The sequence below is a fragment of the Lactuca serriola genome, chromosome 2 (genome assembly GCF_051521515.1).
Source record: "Lactuca serriola cultivar US96UC23 chromosome 2, Lser_US96UC23_V15, whole genome shotgun sequence".
Taxonomy (NCBI): Eukaryota; Viridiplantae; Streptophyta; class Magnoliopsida; order Asterales; family Asteraceae; genus Lactuca; species Lactuca serriola.
The window spans coordinates 197,011,147-197,034,007 of record NC_136409.1 but is presented as its reverse complement, the minus strand read 5'-3'; the positions used below and the strand labels follow the sequence as shown (position 1 = coordinate 197,034,007).

The following is a 22,861-nucleotide window of genomic DNA, read 5'->3' as shown; positions in this document are numbered from 1 at the left end:
ACTGAATTGGTAAGACTCTCATTAATTTTTTTTAAGAAACTGAAGGAGCACACCACGTGTTTGATAAAATGCATAGTTGAAATCTAGGTTTTTTAAGCATCTTGATGTCGATCATTATGCTAGAATGGAATATCAAATTCTAATTTTGTCAGAATAGAATCTTGAGTTCCTTGTCAACTTAAGCAATGAATTACCGTAACCAATTTTGTTAGAATAAAATTGGTGCATATTCTTGTTATTGGTCTCGATTCTTATGGAATAACATCCTAAATAATAAAACATTACATTCTTTTAGAATAATATAAATTGTAAGTTTAGGGATGATTGTTAATGTTGGTTTGTAGAAATTATAGTTATATTTTATTTGAATATATATCACATTCTTGATCAATTGATTTGAGGATTACATTATATTAGAATAAATTATAATTCTTTAATGTCTACTACATTTTATCAGAATTTATTGTTTTTATTCTCTTAGAATGCACTGGATTTTTTTAATATTTGAAAGTTAATTATTGTTTTCTTTGTGGATTTAGGTCTTGAAGAGGATGCCATTGATGTTGAAAAGGAAAAAAACATAGAGAACGAGAGTATATTTTAACATAATCTATTCTGCCAGAATATGTATGAATTAGTTTTTGTTGCATTTGTGATAAGAATGGTCGGAAGAATAGCTTGAAGACCTGATAAGAATGACTTGAAGAATGAGCCAAAGATTGATGACACTCACAGTTTAAGCATGTTTTTATTTTTTGAGAATTACACTTGTATTTTATTCATTACTTGTATATTCAAGAATGTTGATTTTTTATGATATTCTTTTAGAATATGTATAAATATATTAAAATGTATCAGGCTATTAGTATGTAAGAATATGTATGAATATTTAAGTTCGAATGTATATGAAAATATTAAAATGTTGTTATTCTTCAACTAGGAGTTCAAGAATTCTGCTACTCTTCATTGATATTCTAATAGAATAAAACTCTTAAAGAACATCATTCAAACAAAAATTTATTCTGACGGAATAAAATCGATTATGTTTACAAATTATGTTTAGAATTAATTTAAAATATTCAGATTTTTAAAATGAGGAGTGTTAATGATCCCTTAAAATCCGAAAATTTCCTTTTTTAAAACAGGTTAATAGACCAAAATACTCTTTTGTTAAAATTTGTGTGATTATATGGTATATATTATCCTATTGTAATATTATAGACTCTCAGATCATGATCATTGATTCTATTCATCTGGTGGTCCAGATCTGTGCATTCTGGCACATAATAGTTAGTAAAAACAAAATAACCTAAGCCTATATATATATATATATATATATATATATATATATATATATATATATATATATATATATATATAAAACACAGTCCATTTTTAAAGTTTTCTCTTTTTATAATTATCACTATGTATTTCAATCTATCTAAACACAAAAATATTTATTAGTAAACCAAGTAATACAAAATGACAAATATTTACATATTTATAAATTCCAAAAAATAAAATAAAAAATGGTATTTCTGTCAGGTAAAAAAAGACAACGATAAATTTCATTAAAAGCCATTTGTTGAATTATTTGGTGATGTAGATTTAAAAGGGTTGGTGAAGAATTAATTGGCAAGTTGTTCTTACAACTCCATTACTCACTGCTCAACCTCTCTTTGTATTATATATAGACATGTACACCACTTTTAGGTAACAACACCTAATTCACTACGCCGAATTGCGATAAGTAATATTTTGGGGCTAATCATTAAAATATGAAAAAGGAAGTATCATATTACAACTAGTCATATTTTGAAATGACCATACATTGTGCGAATAAAGATTTTGTGATTAGTAAGAAAAAGAAAGTTAAATAATGTACACATATATGATATAATATTTTTGTTGGTACCTCACACTATGTTGCAAAATTATGTGCAAAACCCTCTAAGTGTCCTACACCTTCATAACCTTTATATGAACTACTTTTCCAACAAAATTACAATATATGAAGTAAATGCTAAATAATCTACGTGATTTATGATGATATATGTTGTAGCTATGCTTCGCAAAACCTTCAAAATTCAGCGAAATGACGTTTTTCATCCTTTTCGCTTTTATTTTAATTTATTAACATTTTTGGTCAATACTTTAGTACATCAAGTTGAAGAAGTCGGTAGTGATTGACATTTTACTAATTACTAAGTTATTATTTTACGAAACTAGAACCATTTTGCTAAATTTTAGACCGTTTTCATCAAATATGTGTTTACATATTTGTTTTTTGTTTTGACAAAACTGCAAAAATGGTCCCTGTGGTATGCATTTTTTTGGGGTTTTAGTCCAAACCCCGACTTTTTTGGATTCGTGGTCCTTCTGGCCATGTTTGTACGTGAATTTGGTCCCTTGTAAAATTAAAATGACTATAATGCCCTTCTGGTATATTTTTTTATTGTTTTTGCTATTTAACTTAAATGAAAAAGAAAATAAATAATTAATTTGGGCCTCTCTCTCTCTCTCTCTCTCTCTCTCTCTCTCCCCTTCAAAAATCCGTAAAACCTCCCTTACCCTCCTCTCAATTCTCCACCTTTAACCACCATTACTCCACCATAGCATCACCGCTGCCACCACCTCTTTCCCCATCGGAAACCACCATCCCCACCCCACTGTTTCTGCCGGAGCTCTTTCCTCCACCACTTGCAGCCTCTTCACAATCTCAGATTTTTTGCAGACCAAACCTAGAAGAAAGTTTATGATTATACATTTGAATACCAAACAAAAAATCTAATTCAAATTGACAGTGACACACAAATCCACCCACCAACCAAAAGGGATCATTTTTTTCACCCACTGTTCTGATTGAGGCTCGCCAGCACCATCCCTATGTCAACCTAGTACCGTCATTCACAGCAGTAACGAATCACCACCATCTCATTCTGTTACTAGGGGATGGATAAAACGAAATTGAAGAACAAGAACCACCTGATGTGTCTTGTTCCGCCCACAATCAACCCCACCAAAGCTGTAGAAAAATGAAGAACAAAGGTACTACTTTCGTTCTTGCTCCATGGAAGCTCTTTCAAGCTCTGTCTTCATTCCGCCCTTTCAAGAGACGCGCTCCTCCTCTACCTCTTCTACTTCGCTCAGATTAAACTTCTGCTTCCCCAAAACCACGCTTCCTGGATTCTGATCTCGAGGTATTGCCGCTGTTACTCGCGAAGTTGCAGGCGACGGAGAAGATGATGAACAACCACTAGTTGATGACCTCGATTTCTCGATTGTGTATATGAGTAAATCGCGATTTTTTGGGTCTCAATTTTGACAGCGAATTAAGGTTTGAAAGAGGGAAGATGAAGGCTTGTCTGGAGAGAGAGAGAGAGAGAGAGAGAGAGGTGGGCCCTTTTTATTTTTTTAATTGTTAAAATAAATAAATAAATATTAAATTTTAAGAATAATGAAAGAAAAATGAAAAATAAATACCTCAAGGGTATTATAGTCATTTCAGTTTTCGGAGGGACCATTTTTGCATACAAACCACTCCAAAAGGACTACAAAACCAAAAAAGTCACTGTTTGGACTAAAACCCCAAAATTTTGCATACCATAGGGACCATTTTTGCAATATGTTTTTTTTGTAAAAGATTATCGAACTTTGAACATTTTGCACAACACTAAACCTCTTCCACAAATGCTAACTGATTTTGCAAACTTTAGTTTTATTTATGTATTTTTTAATAATAGCAAATATACTTGATAGAACTAAATGCTTATTGAACCTATACATTCTTGATCATTATGAGGCCCAAGTGGCCAAGTGATCATCAAGGACAAGGTAAGTAGTGCAAAAAATCAAGGACAAGTTGTAAACCATCGATGATCGTCTAGAGTTGTTTACAATAACATGTTTGGGTAGTGAATGAATATCTTAACCACTTATGGAGATGCACTTCTAGCCATGACATGATCTTATTTGAGACCAATAGTGACCCCCACTTGGTCAAGGATGATATGTCGTATCATGTTGAAGTTTACGATCTAAGTTTTTGACGCCGAGAGATTTATCTTGTCATAGGTGTAACACCTTGAATCCTTAATATCCAGAAGAAGTACACCAATAATTTTATTTTGAATCGATGAAAGCATATACATTGTTGCCAAAATATGTACTTCAATATTCAAGGGGACAATCAAAACATACATATTGTATTAGGTACAAATAATTACATATAAGAGATACATGACATGAGTTAGGTACGTCTAACTAAGATCTAGATATCAACACGTGCCTTCAGGGATCTTATGGTCTTTTGAAACTAATTATTCTTCTTCCATTTTCACTTATACTTGCATATATATTATATGCCAGTAGAAATAGTGTAAGCTATAAATCTTAGTGGGCAACCATATTAATAGTTATTACAAACAAAACAATTGTAACTTAATAAATTAATACTCATATGATGTTAGTGATAAGTGAATTAATGGAGTTGTAGAACTTATCATCGCCTTCGCATGGATTAAAGATCATATAAAACGGATTTAAAATGAAGAAGTTATGCACGTTAGAAGATTGGAAGAAAATGTTCCAAAACTAGAATGGAATCAGCATGAAGGTTGATGTTGTGCAGCCACCGCTGCGTGGTGAGGCTCTTGCCATGCCACAATGAGGTGAGATGGTGATTTAGAAGAGAGTGTCGTTGTAAGAAGAAGGCAACATACTTTGCACCAAGGCATGGTATATGGGTACTATGGTGCGATGGACAAAGTAGGTTGTTATGTGAGAAAGGCTTCACGTCTTGGTTAGAGGTTGACCACAACCAACTTACACGTACCATGGCGTGGCAGAGACTTTACCACGACGCAACTTCGCAAATCGGGAAATAGGTCATATGTAGCGCTCGTGTTTATCGCTAGGCATAGTTATAATTTGTAATCACGTCGGTCGACGATTGAAATATTTTGAGATTAAGTGAAAGTGAATTATTCAAATATATATGTGTTTGTGTGAATTTTATAGATATCAAGTGTATGTAATATCTGTGTAAAAACTTATGTTGAAACTTAATAGATAAGACTAAAATAGATATTAAAAAAATAAAAGATTATTTATGTAACATCCCGAAAATTACAAATAGATTTTTCAGTTTTAAAATATAATAACCAATTACATATTTGCTTCAAAGACCATTGAGTAACATTTGTTTGATTGAAACCATAAATTATCAGAGTTAAATTTACAAATCCCCGGAAACGAATATCTTTGATGCATGTGTACAGTCTATCCGAGTTCTTCTTGCGAATGACTTGCAAAATGTATAATCCACAACTCTAAGCATAAAGCTTAATGAGTTCCCCAATATACCACATATTACATCATGCATACAATGCATCCACATAAGATCTCGGCTCTAGCGTTGAGCAACCAAACCTCCTAGCCACATACATATATTCTACGTAACGAGCCCAACCCAAGAGTTCACGTCCCAACCCAACTCACATAAAGGGTGTAACATCCCAATTTTCAAGGCCAAAAGTTTCATTTTTAATTAAGTAACTTATAAATCGTTTACTGAAAACATCATCAATATCATATCAATCCATAATCTCATAAGTCAAATATCATAAAACATGTCGTGGAATAATGCTTGTCAGAGTACAATCCCAGGGATCTCAAAATGCAGAAATCATATGTATGTGTGAGATGTGTAGCTACCGCGTCGGCTCCTTCCCCTTCGCTAAAGAGGTACCTGAATCAAAACTGAAAACTGTAAGCACGAAGCTTAGTGAGTTCCCCCATCATATAACATACCATACATAACACATACTGTATAACATAACTGGGTACTAACTACCCCTTTGGTCCTTTCGACCGGTAACCTTGCCTAGCATATCTGGATGCTGGCCTACCCCTTCGGTCCTTTCGACCGGTAACCTTGCCTAACATATTTGGGTGCTGGCCTAACCCTTCGATCCTTTCGACCGGTAACCTTGCCTAGCATATATGGGTGCTGGCTTACCCCTTCAGTCCTTTCGACCGGTCTCCAGGGACTATTTCACCCCCTACTACTACCACATAATATCATAACACATAACATAATCTGTCTATCATAACTGGGTACTAACTACCCCTTTTATCACATATCACATAACATCATAGCATACTAGCACACAATCATAACAGATAGCAACATACCAGATAATTATCACAAAAACAATCATCTCTACTATAACTCTTACTAGTGGGCCAGCTTTGGTGCCTTAGACCCACTTCTACTGGAAGGTAACTCACCTCAGTGTCGTGAAGTGTCTGAACTGTCCTTGTTGCCCGGATCAACTCCTCTCAAGTCCTACACATAATCATCTTCCTTAGTTACCATTTCATGGTCAACTTAGGTCAAAATCAAAGTCAAAGTCAAAGTCAAAGTCAACTCTGGGTCAAAGTCAACGTCTGGTTGACTCGACTCGCCGAGTCCCTAAATCCTCAAAACACTAAAACCCCGACCCTACTCGTCGAGCCTTGCACCCACTCGTCGAGTTCTCCTTCATACCCAACCGGGACATTCTTTAACTGACCCGCCGAGTTCATCCTTGAACTCGTCGAGTCCTCCTTCATGCAAGAAGGCACATTTAGCCCTGGACTCACCGAGTTCCTTATGAACTCGTCGAGTTCGTCTTCATACAGTTGCGACTTGCCTTGCACTTGCTGAGTTCCATGATTCTCAGGTCCAGTTTCACGTCTATCTTGTTGAGTCCTTTTCTAGACTCAATCAGTTCGATCAAAGCTGAAGAGGGTTGGGAAACCATATATATATATATAAGTTTGAGATGAGGTTTGAAGTGTTTGGTTCACTGCTACACCAAAAACACAGGACATAAGTTTTTTATTTAGAAGACTTTTGAAAAAACAAACCACGCAGCAAAAAAAAATCCGAAGAGGTTTTCTTAAAAAAAAAACAAACACTTATGTCGGTTTACTTTACATTTAACTTTCTATTTTTGTTATTTAGCGGCTCTTAGAGCCTAGAGGCAAGCCAAGCCGTTTGAGAGCCGAAGCAGGATGCTTTCTTCCACACGTGTGGTCCCTACATACAGCCTGTGCTACCCTACGCCTTCTTCCTAACTCGTAAAACGGCATCGGGGCATGTCGTTTCACTTACCTTCTCTGTTTTTCTACCACCTGTCCTGTCTCCCACTCTCTTTTAATCCCAAAACAAAACCCATCTTCCCCTTTTCATTCTCACCTCTCACCACTATGTCCAAAAGGACCAAAACCTAGAAAGAGAAACGACAATTCCCATTCAATTACATTATTTCTCGAGAGAGAGAAAGAGTAAAATAAAGGAGTACCCATCTCCTAATCATCCTCGTCTTCTTCTTCTTCTTCCGATTCTTCTTCTGCTTTTGATCTTTTGTTTTTCCTAGTTCAGCATCATGGGTTCTCTGAACTATGGTGCATTGAACCTTATATTCTTAACGTTTCTTCTTATAACCATTGATTCAACTGCATTGCCGCATCAAAACCCCAAATCTAACTCCACCCAGATCAATTCCAACTCCGTTCTCGTAGCGCTTCTCGATTCGCATTACACTGAGCTATCTGAACTCGTCGAAAAAGCTCTTCTTCTACAAACCCTCGAGGAAGCGGTTTCGCGTCATAATATCACCATTTTTGCTCCCAACAATGAAGCTCTGGAGAGGCAGATGGATCCTGAATTCAAGCGGTTTCTACTCGAGCCTGGTAATCTGAAATCGCTACAGAATCTGTTGCTTTTCCATATTATTCCGTCTCGGGTCGGGTCGAAAGAATGGCCACGTAAGGATTTTGAATCGATAGCTCATCATAAAACGCTTTGTGTCGATGAAGCTGACAACCATTTGCCGTTGACTCGCGGGAATTCCGGCGAGAAAATAGTGGGCGGTCTAGCCAGAGTCACCAGGCCCGATGATGTTATCCGACCTGACGGGTTGATCCATGGGATCGAGCGGTTGTTGGTGCCTCGATCTGTGCAGGAAGATTTTAACCGGAGGAGGAGTTTGACTTCCATTTCTGCTGTTTTACCAGAAGGTGCTCCTGTTGTCGATCCCAGAACCCACCGGTTGAAAAAACCGGCTACCCCCGTTCCTGCAGGTGCTCCACCAGTTCTCCCTGTATACGATGCAATGGCACCTGGTCCTTCTCTAGCTCCGGCTCCAGCCCCGGGACCCGGTGGGCCACGCCACCACTTCGACGGCGAGAGCCAGGTGAAAGATTTCATCCAAACCCTCCTACATTACGGTGGATACAACGAATTAGCAGACATTTTGGTAAATTTGACGTCGTTAGCGACGGAGATGGGTAAGTTAGTGTCGGAGGGTTATGTTTTAACGGTGTTGGCACCGAATGATGAAGCCATGTCGAAACTCACCACCGACCAACTGAGTGATCCAGGTGCACCGGAGCAGATAATGTACTATCATTTGGTACCAGAGTATCAAACCGAAGAGAGTATGTATAATTCGGTAAGGCGGTTCGGGAAGGTTCAATACGACACTCTGCGGTTGCCGCATAAAGTTGTGGCGGAGGAGGCCGATGGGTCGGTTAAATTCGGGCAAGGTGAGGGATCGGCGTATTTATTTGACCCGGACATTTACACCGATGGGAGGATATCGGTGCAAGGTATCGATGGGGTATTGTTTCCTATGGAAGAGCCGACGGAAAAACCAGCTAGCAAGGTTGCTCCAACGACGGCGCCTAAGGTCGTGGCTAAGCAAAGAAGAGGTTCGCTTTCTTACTTTTAATCTTCCTGGTATATTATTAATGCCGTCATTCGATTACAATAATCTGATCGGACCTGTTGCATGAACTTTCCGTTGAGTGGTTGCCGGAATAAGTTTAATGGTTGTCTGTTGTGGTGGGTCACATGGAATTATTCGTCCGCGTCTATTGCACTCATACGACTTTATAGTTTATACTCATGAAACTTAAAAGAGTAGATTACCCCTTTCATAGCATAAGGTACAACTGAGCGAGGCTTGATTTTGTTAGCCATAACCTTTTTTTTTTTTTTTTTTTTGTTTTTTTTTTTTTTTTTACTGATGTGGGAAATTTGAAATTACAACTTTTAAGAGATTGGTTAAAATATTTGTAATAGTAGAAACTTTGGTGTCACTTTAAGTGTAGGTAAAGACTTGGTTATTAAGCATATAATGCTTAGTTATGAAGGGGGTATATCTTACTTTAAGATAGTCAATTCAGGTTTTTTGTTGCATTAATTACAGGTTACTACGACATCGTTTCATCAAATATCTTGGATTGTTATGCAGTTATGTATTGATCTATTTTTGGAAAAATAATAAACTTATAATTCATTATTTTGGTAAATGCAGGGAAATTATTGGAAGTGGCATGTTCGATAGTTGGAGTATTCGGACAGGATTCTCATTTTACAAGTTGTTATTGATATATATATATATATATATACACATATTACATATATAAAATATATATGAAAAAAGGTGGGTATTTAATTTATTAAATATAAAAGTGGGTTGATTAAAAAAGAAATGGAATATTTTGATTAATTATTAAAATATTGGCAGTAGGAAAATTGTGTGCAAAAATAGGGCAGGGCATAAAGCAAGGAAGGGGAAGCGAATGAATGGTGCAGTTTGGCATTGAACGAAGTTTCCCCAGAGAATCAGATCCTCAAATGAGACAACAAAAACCCTTCTTTTTTCTATTATTATTAATTTTTTTTCAATAATTTTCCAAATTTTTTCTTTCCTGAGGGTGTTATTATTATAAATACTGTAATTAGTAAAAGCCGATTTTTCTTTACTTTTCATGTATTATGTTTGATTTTTGCGGAAAATGTATTTGTCCAAACAATTGTATAAATATGAGATACTTTTATAACTGTTAGCAATTTATATATATATATATATATATATATATATATATATATATATATATATATATATATATATATATATAATTATTTAAAGTAACAAAATACCATTTTATGTAATGTTTTTATCATTTTTATCTAAAATTTAACATGAAATGATAAGTTTGTTATTTTAAATTATATATATATATATATATATATATATATATATATATATATATATATATATATATATATATATATATATCATTAATAATTAACTTGTAAAGTTACAACTGTTTTTTTTAACAATTAATCATTTATAAAAGGAAAGTAAATATTTATCTTTTTGTAATATATTTTGGTTCGATTAATAAAATATAATAGGCGTCGGTGGTGTGAAAGGTTTGTTCCCATTTTGTAAATGTCTTTTTCCTTTATTAGAACCTTTATAGGGTGTAATTTAATATAGATATCTAATTATTAGAACCTTTCGACTGCAATGAAAATTAATCAAATTCTTAATTTATCTTTAGCGACTTTTTTTAATATTGAATATGAACAAAAAGCAAAACAAGACAAAAGAAATATTAAAAAATAATAAACTGAAACATTAATCAACAGAAGGTAATAATATAATTAAATTGTATAAGTTGATTGAAGGTTTGTTGAAATGTTTTATCTATTGTCGTTTTCAAATTCATTATAATATTAAGTCATGCTTTTTTATTTTTGAAAATTAACATGTAATTAGGAAAACGACATCACATCCATCCATTTTCTTTAATAATTAATAGATAGAGAAAGTCTAATTAAAAGTATTATCATAATTATTTGATTGTGAAGATCAATTCCAAGGGTCTTCGTTTTATATAAAAACATGGTAATCGTTTTGTGCACACGCAGATGATTTGCGTATTAGAAAAGGTATCTATCAGGACTCAAGAGAAAAGATAATAGCTCATTAAAAGATAAATGGTGTTTATTACTTTATTTATCCCTGTCTCTCTCTCTCTTCTTTTTTTTTCAAGAGAAAGGTAGAAATAAAATCCTTTATCTTTATTGACTAAACACATCTATAATTATACTCTTTAACCATTCAAACAAAAATCTATCTGTAATTTTTACTTTATCTTTTAAATTTGCTAGCTACAAACAGTGACATTGTTATCGTTGTGACCAAATAATTTACGAGATTAATGATGAGACGGGTGGACCTTAGTGGGGCATTTAGGGTCCCGGGCCACTGCTCAATTTTCGGCACGCAGTGCAATTTTTTTTTTTTATTTTATTATTATTATTTATTTTTTTGGTTTTTTCTATTAGGTGCACCTGCTTGAAGTACGAGGGACACCCCTACTAAAACAGTATGTGCCCACCACTGAGACGGGTATTTGATGCATGCATTATATTCCGCCTACATAACTATTTTGTTTGGTGGTTCAGAATAGAAGTCTAGGTATCTGCATAAGTGGTTGCTCGTACCGTTTCAAAATGAAAAAAGCTGTGCTGATAGGCGTATTTCAAAATATGTTTCCGGGATCACATATCTAAATTTCAGCAAGATAGGTGGAATGAAAATTCAACTCTAATCCCTTTAATGGATCCTGAAGGAGACGGATGCAAATAAAATTTCAATCAAAGACGCTATGACCACTAAGCATGCCAGCAATGCAAACTCGTAAACCGTCTCCTGTCTTAGGTCACTAAAAAGGAGATACTCGTAGCTGAGCTCTTGTCCCACTCCTGCTGCCAACTTCGTGATAGAACGATCATGTGAAAGGATACAGATAAGTTGCCCTTTCACACTCACACTCAAGGCATTGTGTTACACCTTAATGTAGGGATTAAATGTTATTGTCAAGCATCTCATCACTACAAAAAATAAAGGTATGAGATATTCTGCTCGAAAGCTTGACGAAGAAGAGTAAGCAAAAAACATATTTTAAGAAAGAGGTCTATACAGCTCATCTAATTAATGAGAAAATACGTGTCGATTTGGATTTCCCATCTTAAGCCGAGAACGAAAAAGGGTACTAGGTAATTTATTAACTCTTCGCTAATTTTTAAACTAACAACTAGTTTTTTAGTTAGTGTGTCAAACATAACTTAATCATCCGTTTTACATCAAATAAGGAAAATATTCTAGATTTATAATATTTTAAAGGAGCCCTTATAATTATCAATTAAAGCTGACTTGTATCATTTTTTTTAATACCTTTATAAACTATATTATTAAAAAATGGTATATGATTAGTTGTGTGTTTTATCAGATTACTAGATTGCAATACAAGTCACTTATTTGTTTTATTTAAAAATGTATATTATGTTTTATATTACTAAAAATACCAGTAAACAAAAAATACATAAATTCCAAATTGAAGGACCATTTTAAACTTGTGAAACTTAAACAATATATTTAATTTTAATAGAACATCAAATTTGATGTTATGCTATTATACGGTATAAAACATAGGTTTCAAAGATGCCCTTTTGATAAATTGAGTGTACATTTATTAAAAAAAAATTAACAGACAATATATAGAATTTTATGTGGATCTAAATAATTCAAATTTTAATTATTTAGGGATACTGTGGGATGAAAATATAAGCTTGGTGAGATGTTGACTGATATATTTGGTTGAATTGAATGTATACTTATTACTTGTTAGGTTAATGATTGATGAACACCACCAACTACATCTTAGCTGGCCCTTTCTCCAACTGATATGCTTCATTTATATTTAGTATCTTCTTCCAAATCAATTTAATAAAAAGAGAGGATAAAAAAAATAATATATACTCCTTTCCTTACTGTAAAAGAATGAAGCATATGATAAAAATAAATAAATCCATTTCAATTCACATTTCACAAAGCGAAAGATCCAAACCAGTTTCCGCAAATTTTACAACTTTGGTTTTAAAGGAAAACAAAAAGATTCATACAACATCATATAAACGAATAAACAACAGAAAAAACCGACTCATACAACATGTGACCAGTAACTTACAGTCGCTATTCACAACACAGAAGAAACCTTAACAACTTGAAAAACAACAAAAAAAAAAAAGAAGAAGCCTATTAGATACAGAGAGATATTAAACATTATAACAAGGTTGTTTTAAATTTTAACTTTTTAACCTCCAACAACGATGTCTGCGGACAAAACAGGAGGCTCACACTCACCATTGACTTCTTCTTCTTCTTCTTCTATCCGAGCTTCAACTTGAAGAGGATTTGGAGATGGGATTTCATTGGATGGTTTCTCTTCTTCTTCTTCTTCTTCTTGAGCTTGGACTTGTGTTTTTACAGGCTTTTCCTTTGACTTTCCAGGTTTGACTTCATTTTTGGATACAGATTTTCTGAGTGGTTTCTTGGAAACAGCAACAGGAGCAGTAGTGTCTTTGTCTTTGTCACCATTTGTTGTGGTGGGTGTACCCACATTGCTCTTGTTCCGGCCAAGTTTTGGAGATTTTGGGCGTGTTGTTGGTATCTATACAAAAAGTATAAAATAAACTATTAAATTATATAATATATAATAACATAATCTCTACCTTTACTACTTTATAGATACAAACCTTATTTTTCATGGTTATGCGGTTTTGCAGGTGGGAAAAATACAAAAAAAAAAAAACAATGTACAATCACCATTTTATCGATTCATCTGCTTTTTTTATAAAATTGTGAAAATTTGTTTGTGTTTTTCTATATTTTACCCCAAGGATGTAAGTTGGGCGTAAGAGGATCAATGTAGGTTACATCAAATCTGGTGTAAATAAATTAATATGTTTACATCCAATGTATATACACCATAATTCATAGTCATATTTGGGTTTACTAACGAATTATATGATTTTTTTGTAGTTTGATTACTCTTGAATTATTTTTAAATGTTGAGCCTAGGGCTATGTTTGGCAGACTAGCTGAAAAGCTAGCTTTTGTCTAATAAGCTATTGGTAGCTGAAAAAGTAACAGCGTTTGGTAAAAACTAGCTGACAAGCTAAATGGCAATTGCAAAATGACATAAAAGGACATTTAAATATATAACTAAAACGTGTTAACACCAAATTTGGCTAAAAAACTATTTCAAATGTCTATAAAGCACCAATTTATACACTTTAATGCATAAAGACCAACCATGAAAGTTGTCCCGAATGGCATCTTAGTTTTTTTTTTTTTTTTTTTTGACAAATTTACTTTTTTTTTAAATTACGTTTTTGACAACTTTTTGCACAGCTTATTTTTACTAAGTTCTTCTACAACTTTTTTTAACAAATTTGTAGAAGCGAATATGCAAAATATGAGTTTTACATGTTTTTTACAACTTTACGTGCATGAAAACAAATATGTAAAAACACTAGTTTGTCAAAATGAAAAATCTTAAAAAGAAGTTGCAAAAAACGAATATGTAGAAGAACAATGGGAAAAGTTGTAAAAGAAGTTGTAGAAAAAATTGCAAAAACAGTTGTAGAAGATATTGTAAAAAATGTAAAAATACTAAGTTTTATAAAACATGTAAAACAAAATTGTAAAAAAAGTTTTAGCATATATGGATATATTTGGAAAACTTGTGAAAAAGCTCAAGGAGCTTAATAATAAGAGATCTCAAATAGCTTTATAATAAGCCAGCTTATAAGCACTTTAGTGGCCTCACCAGACACTAAGCCCTATTTGGCATGCTAGCTTATCCATAACTGAGGTTTGACAAAAAACCAAAACAGAAAACGAAAAAAGATCTTTATAATACTTATATTTTGAGAAATGTATTGAATAACATTTCATTTTAAACATTAATAATATGTGCATATTAATTATTTATTATTTTTTGACTAGTTATTCTACTTTATTAGATATACAAAGTAAGAAATGAATATATACTACAGAAAATTATATCATTAATGTAAAGTAATATTAATTTGAGAAATATAACACATATACTTAATATGACAAATTAGATGAGGGGCTTTTATAAAGATCGAAGATAGATGATGATAAACTTGTTAATTAAAAAAAAAGGTTTTGGAAAGATTAATCCAATGGAGTGAGTTTTAATAATAGGTTTTTGTTAAATAAAGGTTAGTGGAAAGCTGATTTGGTTAAAATGATAAGTTTTATTGAAGTTGAAAAAAACATACGGGTTTTATAAATTATAACTAGTATAAATATTTTGGTGTTCTTTTTTGTATTTTCCTCATTTTACAAAGCTAAGTTGGTAGTACAATAATACTACAATACTATTGGTACCACAGTTGAGTCCTTTGATATCAAATCACACTTCTAAACTCTATTATTTGAGAAAAAGGAAGAAAAAATAAATGAGGGCAAACTTGTAAAAATTGAATAAATTTAATGGGGAAAGCGGAAAGCCTATTTTTCTCTTTTTCTCTATTAAGTCGTTCTTTAAGCATTAAGTCAAAAAGAAACACGCATATATATTAAGTCAAATCTCCTTTATCTCAAAAAGAAGCAACACCTAAGCTTTAACCCTACAGTAGGTAGTTAACCATAGTGTCATGCCTCTTTTTGTCAAAAGTCAAAATCATAGCTTATCTGATTTATCAAATTTAATCACTTTCAGAACCTTTTTTTGGTACTACTACCATCTTGATAAATTAAGAATATTTTAGAGTTTCAATCAGAAAGATTGCAGATTTAAGTTAGTGGAATGCATATTTTGCAAGATGAAGTGGCTATGTTGTAAAGTAAGGGTTATACTAAAGGGTCATTAGGTTGTTAAAGAAATTGAGACTTGAAAAAGTGAAAAGGAAATCAAAGTCCCATTTTCAACTAAGAAAAAAAAAACTTCATTTATCTGAAAATATCTGAACAGAAAAGCCTATGTACCTAGGGCAATTCAATAACTTTTTTTCGAAATGAAATACATGTTATTTTGGTGTAAGGTATGTTTAGTGCAAAGATGCAATATCATGCAAGATGTCCTCTATAATAGCTTCTAAATGAAGCAATTTTCCACTAACCATGAATCTTATAAACCTGCTAAAATTTGTATGTTTAAACCTCATGCATGAAAATTTTGACAGAAATAAGTTCAAAGTCAAAGCGTTACAAGTACCTTCTTCAAGTCAACTTTTGGGGGTGGCTCTTTGTAAAATTTTGGCATTGGTGCAGCTTTAAACATCAAGCTCTTCCTCAACTGCTTGATCTCTGCTTCTTGGCTTTCCTGCATTTGCAACTTTGACCAAGTCAAAAATACAAACTTTGTCACCCGATTAAAACATTCATTGACTAAAGATTTCACAAGCCAAAACCTTTGACTTTTCTTGCAAGTTGGTTTTCTCCGCTTCTTTCGCATGAATCTTCTCCTCTATCTTTGAAAAGAACTACACAAAGATCAAACATGATTAATATATGGGTTACATACATCAACAACTTGATGGAAATAAACAACAAGGATACATTATATACAACATGATTAAGTAAGTAAGTAAGTAAGTACCTCTTTTCTCTTTTCAGCACGCTCTTCCAACCTTGAAGAAAAGCCAATCACACTGTTCTTATGCTGCCCATCAGGGGCATCTTCACTTCCATTAGATTTCCTAGGCTAAAACAAACAACAATAAAAACATAAGAACACAACAAATTAAGGCTACAAAGAAAGGGGTAAAAAGGAATTTACACGTGACACGCGAACCGAATCCAAAGTAGCTCTTCTAGAAGGTGTGCCATCAATACTTGCACTCTTTTCCTTTGTTTTTACTCCTGTTGAAGCTCTTCTATTAGCAGGATTCATGGCATTTCCATTTGATACTGTGGCTGGCTGCTTACCAGGGTGCCCATCAATGCTAGCTCTCATGGAATTAGGGTTTTGGGGTTTAGAAGGGAAAGATAAACTTTGAGTTAGATGGGGTTTTGGCTTACGAGCCAATATGCTACCTTTAGAACCATTTTTGGCCACTTTATTGTTCTTTGAAGTACCTCCATTACCATTAATAGTAACCTCACTTGAATTTGGTATTTTGGTGGCATTAACATTCTCAGAAGATTCACTCACTTCCACTTTTGTTGATTCGAGACCTTCCTCAACTTCATTCGAGTTTTCATGATCTACCACGTTTATAACACCATTTTCATCTTCCGTATGAACCCCATTGCCAGGCTCCATCCCTATTCAAATTTCGTCAAAAGAGATAGCACAGATTCAAAATCATTTTTCATCGAAGTTAACGGATCAAAACATTTGAAATCAGTAAATTTCTTGGATAGTGAATTATAAACTGTTTGAGCATTCGCTTTCGCGATTTCAATTGAACCCACACGAATCGAACAAAAGTAAACAAAACCCGTACGGATTTTCCGAGATTTAAGTTTCGAAACCTTGAAAAATCTCAGATTCGGGGAATTTTGATGCCACTGTTGTCATTTTCAGCCTAGACAAACCGACATCCATCAGGTAGGAACACTCACTTTCATACTAAAATTTCAATTAACACTACTGAAATTAGTAGATAAATACGAAGATCAATGAATTTGAGTATCGAAAATTGAGCTAAATACAGTCAACCAAGGGTTGAAAACAGTCAAAGGACTGAATAAATCAAAGCAATTCATGAAAATATCACAGATTTGGAAGGAAACTACGGAATACCTCGATTGAATGAAGTTTTGAGGGTTTGATTTGTGCTTCTGAAGAATAAAACAAAGATTCTGCCTTCAAATTCAAATGCTGTTATAAAAATGGCGTCTTGATGTGTGTGTGTGTGTGACAAGAAGATTTCAGTGGGGTGTGAGGGGATCATGGATGAAGATGGTGGGGCTGGGGTAAAACTTTCATTTTTTGTGAAATGACCAATATGCCCCTACGGAGGTTGGTTGATAATTATGTTTTATCCGTTGGAACACTTTTCGATACATAAAGTACAAGTCTTTAAAACGAGGTTTACAACACGCGAAGCCTAATTATGCATAGTACAAGCCTAAATATGTGCGATATTACCAAAATATCCTCAAGCAACTTTGATTCAATAATTCACAATTAATCAAATTATTAGTTGGTGTATATGTATGGCGTACACCCATGTGCTGCCAGCTCATGTGAAGGGTAATTTGCAGTACTACAATCAAAATAAATAGAGATATTATAATCATATTATTAATTCAAATTATAAATTTGTCTGTCATAATCAAAATTAAATTTGAAAGTGTTTCTCATATAAAATTCAATATTTGATTGTTACATAAGATTTTACTCAATAATCAAACAATTAAAAGACCTTTTAATAACATAATGTACAAACAACTCAGTGAATATGTAAACTTATAAAGAAAATATTGTATACTTAGTGTATATATGTATGCCTACATACATGTATATTTGTCGATGAAATGGTTGATGATTAAGACTTAGAATATTAAAACTATGGATGTTGTCATCTTGTGTTCTTGTAAGACACTTCATGCATGCTGTCTTTTAACAATGCTACAAGAACCAAAAGTAATTAATATATATGTCTTTTAGCATCTACACCCTTATATTGCCTGTGACTTCATTCTTTAGCATCATGACATGCACTGGAGGTTGTACTCCATGCCAAAATGGTTGTACCCTACCTAGAACATATCGACTGGGAGTGTTGTAATTCATGCATAAACCATTGTATCATGTTCAAAGACAGACAAGTAATTATTGATGTAAAGAAATGTTACATTCTGTAGCTGCGAATTCATACTCATAATCTTTTGATAATTTAATAATCTATGCTTCTGCAAAAATATATGAGAAATTCATTCGCATAAATATGAAGAAAAAGAATATTTGAAATCAAAAAACAGCCAACGGCTCCTTTAATCCAATGAGAAAGTTATTCCTGGATCGATTCCTTCCCAAATTGGTAGTTCCCTTGTGCATCATTGCAACAAACTCACCATAATCTATACGTCCATCCTGCAAATTAAAAAAACCAATAAAAACTCATATATTCAACTTTCAACTCAAAGAAATGGCTTTTTTGGGTGAAATGCAAGAAAAAGATTGTACATGAAGAGGTAACTAACAAAAGGGTTACTAAATAATCAAGGGTTTAAGTCAAAGAAACAATCTTTTTGCAAAAAAGCAAGAAAAAGATATTTAAAGACTTACATTGTCAAACAATTAGTAAAATAATCAAGGGTTCAAGTCAATGAAACAATATTTTAGCAAAAAGCAAGAAAAAGATGTATATATATATATATATATATATATATATATATATATATATATATATATATATATATATTAAAGACTTACATTGTTCTGATCAACTTCTTTCATAATTTCTTCCAAATGGATATCAGCAACTCCAAACTCCTTGCAGGCTTGTTGGAGTTCATCATGTGTAATATAACCACTCCCATCTTTATCAAAATATGCAAAAGCAGCAAATAAACGATCCTCTCTATCAACTTTGGTAAAATGCAAAGTTGCAGCCACAAATTCATCATAGTCAATAGTTCCATTATTATCAATATCAGCCTGCAAAAAGATAACATATATGTTAATAATAATAATAAACAAATCAATTAAAGTACATTACTGTTTCTTGCATTTAGCTCTTTAAGATGACACTTACAGACTGAATTAGATCATGAATGTCAGATTCGTCAAGATCAGCACCACATCTCTTGAGTCCATCCTTGAGTTCATCAAAAGTAATATAGCCACTATTATCAACATCCATCATCTTAAACATTTGCTTTAGTCCACCAATTTCTTCTTCTGAGAGCTTTGATGCAATGACCCTAAGAGCCATTTTTTTGAGCTTATTCATGGCAGAAAACTGAGTCAAACGAGTCAAAACTGCAGGATCAAGCGGCTTGTCTGGAGCAACACCATCTACACTAACCCAGGGATGACCTACACACCAATTAGAATCAAGAAAGTAAGAAAACTGAATATTGAAATACAACATTTTTTTCAAAAACTTTACAAGGAGAAAAAGAGAAAGAGTTAAACTTACAAAGAATTTCATGAGCAGTTAGTCGCCAACATCGGTCTCTAACTAGCATTTTCTTTATCAGATCCTTAGCACTTGTAGAGATAGAAGGCCATGGATCAAAGGAAAAGTCAAGTTCACCCTGTAAAATCTCCAAGAATACATCATCCTGTGTTTCTGTAACCAAAAGAAAGGAAAAAGGTTCATGATCCAAAATAAAACAAGAGAGAATATTCACAATTCACAAAATTACACCTCCCCAAAAAGGTGGCACCCCTGAAAGGAGAACGTAAAGGATGACACCAGCACTCCAAATGTCTATTTCAGGACCATAATGTCTTTGCAAAACCTCTGGTGCAACATAATAAGGGCTTCCAACTACATCCGTAAAGATTTCACCTGCAATTTAGGCTGCATAAACATGATGAACAAACATATTCCAACATGAATTCATTGAAGAAGTAATTGACATGCAAGATCTTGAAAAGGTACCTGGCTTAAAGAAAACCGATAATCCAAAATCTATGGCTTTAAGAGACGAATCTTCATCTTCATCAACAAAGAGAAAATTCTCAGGCTTAAGATCCCGATGGATAACACCCAAAGAATGACATGCCTCGATAACACTAGCAATAGTTTTAAGAAGATCAGCTGCTTTGCGTTCAGAATAATGACCTTTTTTAGAAATTCTATCAAAAAGTTCACCTCCACTACAAAGTTCCATCACTAAATGAACTTCATAACCATCTTCATAAGCACCTTCAATGGAAACCACATTAGGGTGTCCTGACAAATGATGCATAATTTCAACTTCCCTCCTAACATCTTCCACATCATCATCGGTTACTAATTTCCTCTTAGAAATTGATTTGCAAGCAAATTGTTTCCCGTTTTTCTTTGATGTGCAAATGGAAGTTGTACCAAATTGTCCATGTCCCAGTTCTGAACCAACTGAATAGCGATCTCTTAAATTTCCAGTATTCTTTTTCAAGACTTTATCAACTAAAAGACCTGCACTTGACTGTCTTCTCCTATGATGTGGATTCATGGTGTTAGATGTCTCATTTTTCTGTGTTGGTTTGCTTTGTTGCTTCACTGGTTTATGATCCTCATTGGATATGATTACTACATGTGGAGGTGTATTTTGGACAGGTTTGGTAACCTTATTATGTTTATGATGACGTTGGTTTCTTGCTCTTCTTTTTTCATATTGGATATAATTTGGTGACCTAGACCACCATAATGAATGCCATATGGATCCAAAGAATCCATGCTTCAAGCACCTTGGTGCTCCACATCTATTTCCCATCTAAAATGATTTAAAATATGTAGGATATTGACTACAAGTATTCATGTATAAGTTCTCAGTTTCACTGTCTATCCTTTTCATAAGAGGGAGCAATGACGATGAGCATAAAAACACTAAACAACCTGATACGAAATGCAATCACCGGTTTTTGTACACACGGCCAAATAAACAGGAAGATCGAACGGAATCAAGTTTACCCAACCCACGATGTACTGATCTTTAATTTCACCAATATGAACATGATCAAGGAGAAAATTTAATAAAACCCCAATATCGAATGATGTTGATTACTCGAGGGGAGATGCAAAATTGACGGAAGCAACACAAGATCGGTGGATATAATCGATAGAATGTTGAGTTTATATGGTTTTGCTAGGTCTCCATGCAAAACCTTAAAAAAAGGAAATTTTCTTGTGCGGATTTTTTTGATTGTTTAAAGGGTCTGTTTCGGTATGAATTCTTCTCTTCATCTCGTGTACCCCTCCGTTCAACAGCTATGAATCTGCTGCAACGGCGGGTAAGGATTTAGGGGTACCGAGGGGATTGGAAAGGAGCGAAAGAGGAAAGCAACGGGTTTTTCCGTTGGAACTTCCGAGAGAACATTCATGAGCAATATTTTTTTATTATTTTAATACATTTGATAACTTAGGTGGTTTAAGATTATGGAAAATGACTTAAAATAGTAACAATATTTAAAAAACTTACAAAAAACACCATTATTTTTTTTAGTGAAAAAAATATCATTTTACCGGATATTGTTGGTTATCCTGTTAAAAGATGTACAGGAATATATGTGGCCTCCCCCTTCGTTATTTCCTCCAAAATATGGGGTTCCTTTCCTTTTCCTTCTCCTTCGTTTGTTCATCATTTCCACAAAAGCACTACAATGGATTCCAACTTGACAATCGAAGTCAATCATACAAGTTCTTTTATCCCCAAACCGATTGTGTATTTCAATCCAGTAAAAGTGGTTGTTAGCAATGTCGATTTCAGAAGCATGAGTTTCATGGAGTTCATCTTGTATATGAAGAAGTTGGTCAAGGATGGAAGAATCAATGTTTACTATTGTCTTCCAAACGTTCACTGAGAGATGGGTTGAGAGCCTTAGAAGATGAAAATGATTATGTATGTTTCTTGATGCAGGATATGAGAATGTGGGAATGATCAATTTATATATTGATCATAGTCAAGAGACAGTTATGGAGTGGATTGAAGAAGAGATAGTTGAAGATGGATCAATAGATGGTAATATGGATGATGATGATGTAGACTTTGAGATTTCAGATAATGAGTTTATGGGGCATGAACCTGATGAGGAAGTGATACAAATACAACCATCTGATGATCCTTTCATTAGAAGAAAATGTTTCAGGCCTCCAAGATTTGTAGATGATAAGAAAGATGTCAAGAAAGATCTTCATAAGTATCAAGTTCATGATCCTAACCAAAAATTGGATACAATGGTTTCAATCTTAGGTATGAAATTTTGTGATCGTTATGAAGTCTAAATGCCCTTTCAGGTTGTGGGCAGCTTGGATGAGTAAAGAAAGATCATTTCAGATTAAGTCCATATTCTCTGAACACAACTGTTGTAGGGCCTTCAGTTTAGGTGCAATGGTCACGTATAGTTGGATTGGAAAACAGTTAATGGAAACCATAATAGATAATCCAAGAATAACTTACAGGAAAATGGCAGCAACAATCCTTATAGATTTTAATCTAAAAGTTAGTTACGGTCAGTGTAGAAATGCCAA

The 22,861-nt window shown here is 33.6% G+C and overlaps 3 protein-coding genes across 5 annotated transcripts; 1 reads left to right on the top strand and 2 right to left on the bottom strand.

Annotated features, from left to right (window-relative positions):
- The first annotated feature begins 7,199 nt into the window (after nucleotides 1-7,199).
- LOC145088005 (fasciclin-like arabinogalactan protein 17) lies at nucleotides 7,200-9,897 on the top strand. Of its 2 annotated transcripts, none has more exons than XM_079026181.1 (3): nucleotides 7,200-8,760; nucleotides 9,369-9,497; nucleotides 9,585-9,897. In XM_079026181.1, exons 1-2 carry the CDS (start codon nucleotides 7,434-7,436, stop codon nucleotides 9,440-9,442), a joined length of 1,401 nt encoding a protein of 466 aa, XP_078882307.1. In that variant the 5' UTR covers nucleotides 7,200-7,433; the 3' UTR covers nucleotides 9,443-9,497; nucleotides 9,585-9,897. The 2 variants fall into 2 exon arrangements, with proteins under 2 accessions (XP_078882307.1, XP_078882306.1); XM_079026180.1 differs by having other exon boundaries at nucleotides 9,582-9,897.
- Nucleotides 9,898-12,705: 2,808 nt separating this feature from the next.
- Nucleotides 12,706-17,641, bottom strand: LOC145088006 (uncharacterized). Of its 2 annotated transcripts, XM_079026183.1 has the most exons (7): nucleotides 17,476-17,612; nucleotides 17,205-17,257; nucleotides 16,507-16,994; nucleotides 16,327-16,431; nucleotides 16,139-16,210; nucleotides 15,943-16,062; nucleotides 12,706-13,362 (listed from the first exon to the last, which is right to left on the bottom strand). In XM_079026183.1, exons 2-7 carry the CDS (start codon nucleotides 17,248-17,250, stop codon nucleotides 13,006-13,008), a joined length of 1,188 nt encoding a protein of 395 aa, XP_078882309.1. In that variant the 5' UTR covers nucleotides 17,251-17,257; nucleotides 17,476-17,612; the 3' UTR covers nucleotides 12,706-13,005. The 2 variants fall into 2 exon arrangements, with proteins under 2 accessions (XP_078882309.1, XP_078882308.1); XM_079026182.1 differs by lacking the exon at nucleotides 17,205-17,257 and having other exon boundaries at nucleotides 15,943-16,050; nucleotides 17,476-17,641.
- Nucleotides 17,642-18,509: 868 nt separating this feature from the next.
- Nucleotides 18,510-21,681, bottom strand: LOC145088004 (calcium-dependent protein kinase 26-like). Its single transcript, XM_079026179.1, has 6 exons — nucleotides 20,291-21,681; nucleotides 20,054-20,197; nucleotides 19,823-19,975; nucleotides 19,436-19,719; nucleotides 19,114-19,338; nucleotides 18,510-18,771 (listed from the first exon to the last, which is right to left on the bottom strand). Exons 1-6 carry the CDS (start codon nucleotides 21,105-21,107, stop codon nucleotides 18,649-18,651), a joined length of 1,746 nt encoding a protein of 581 aa, XP_078882305.1. The 5' UTR covers nucleotides 21,108-21,681; the 3' UTR covers nucleotides 18,510-18,648.
- Nucleotides 21,682-22,861: the final 1,180 nt, after the last annotated feature.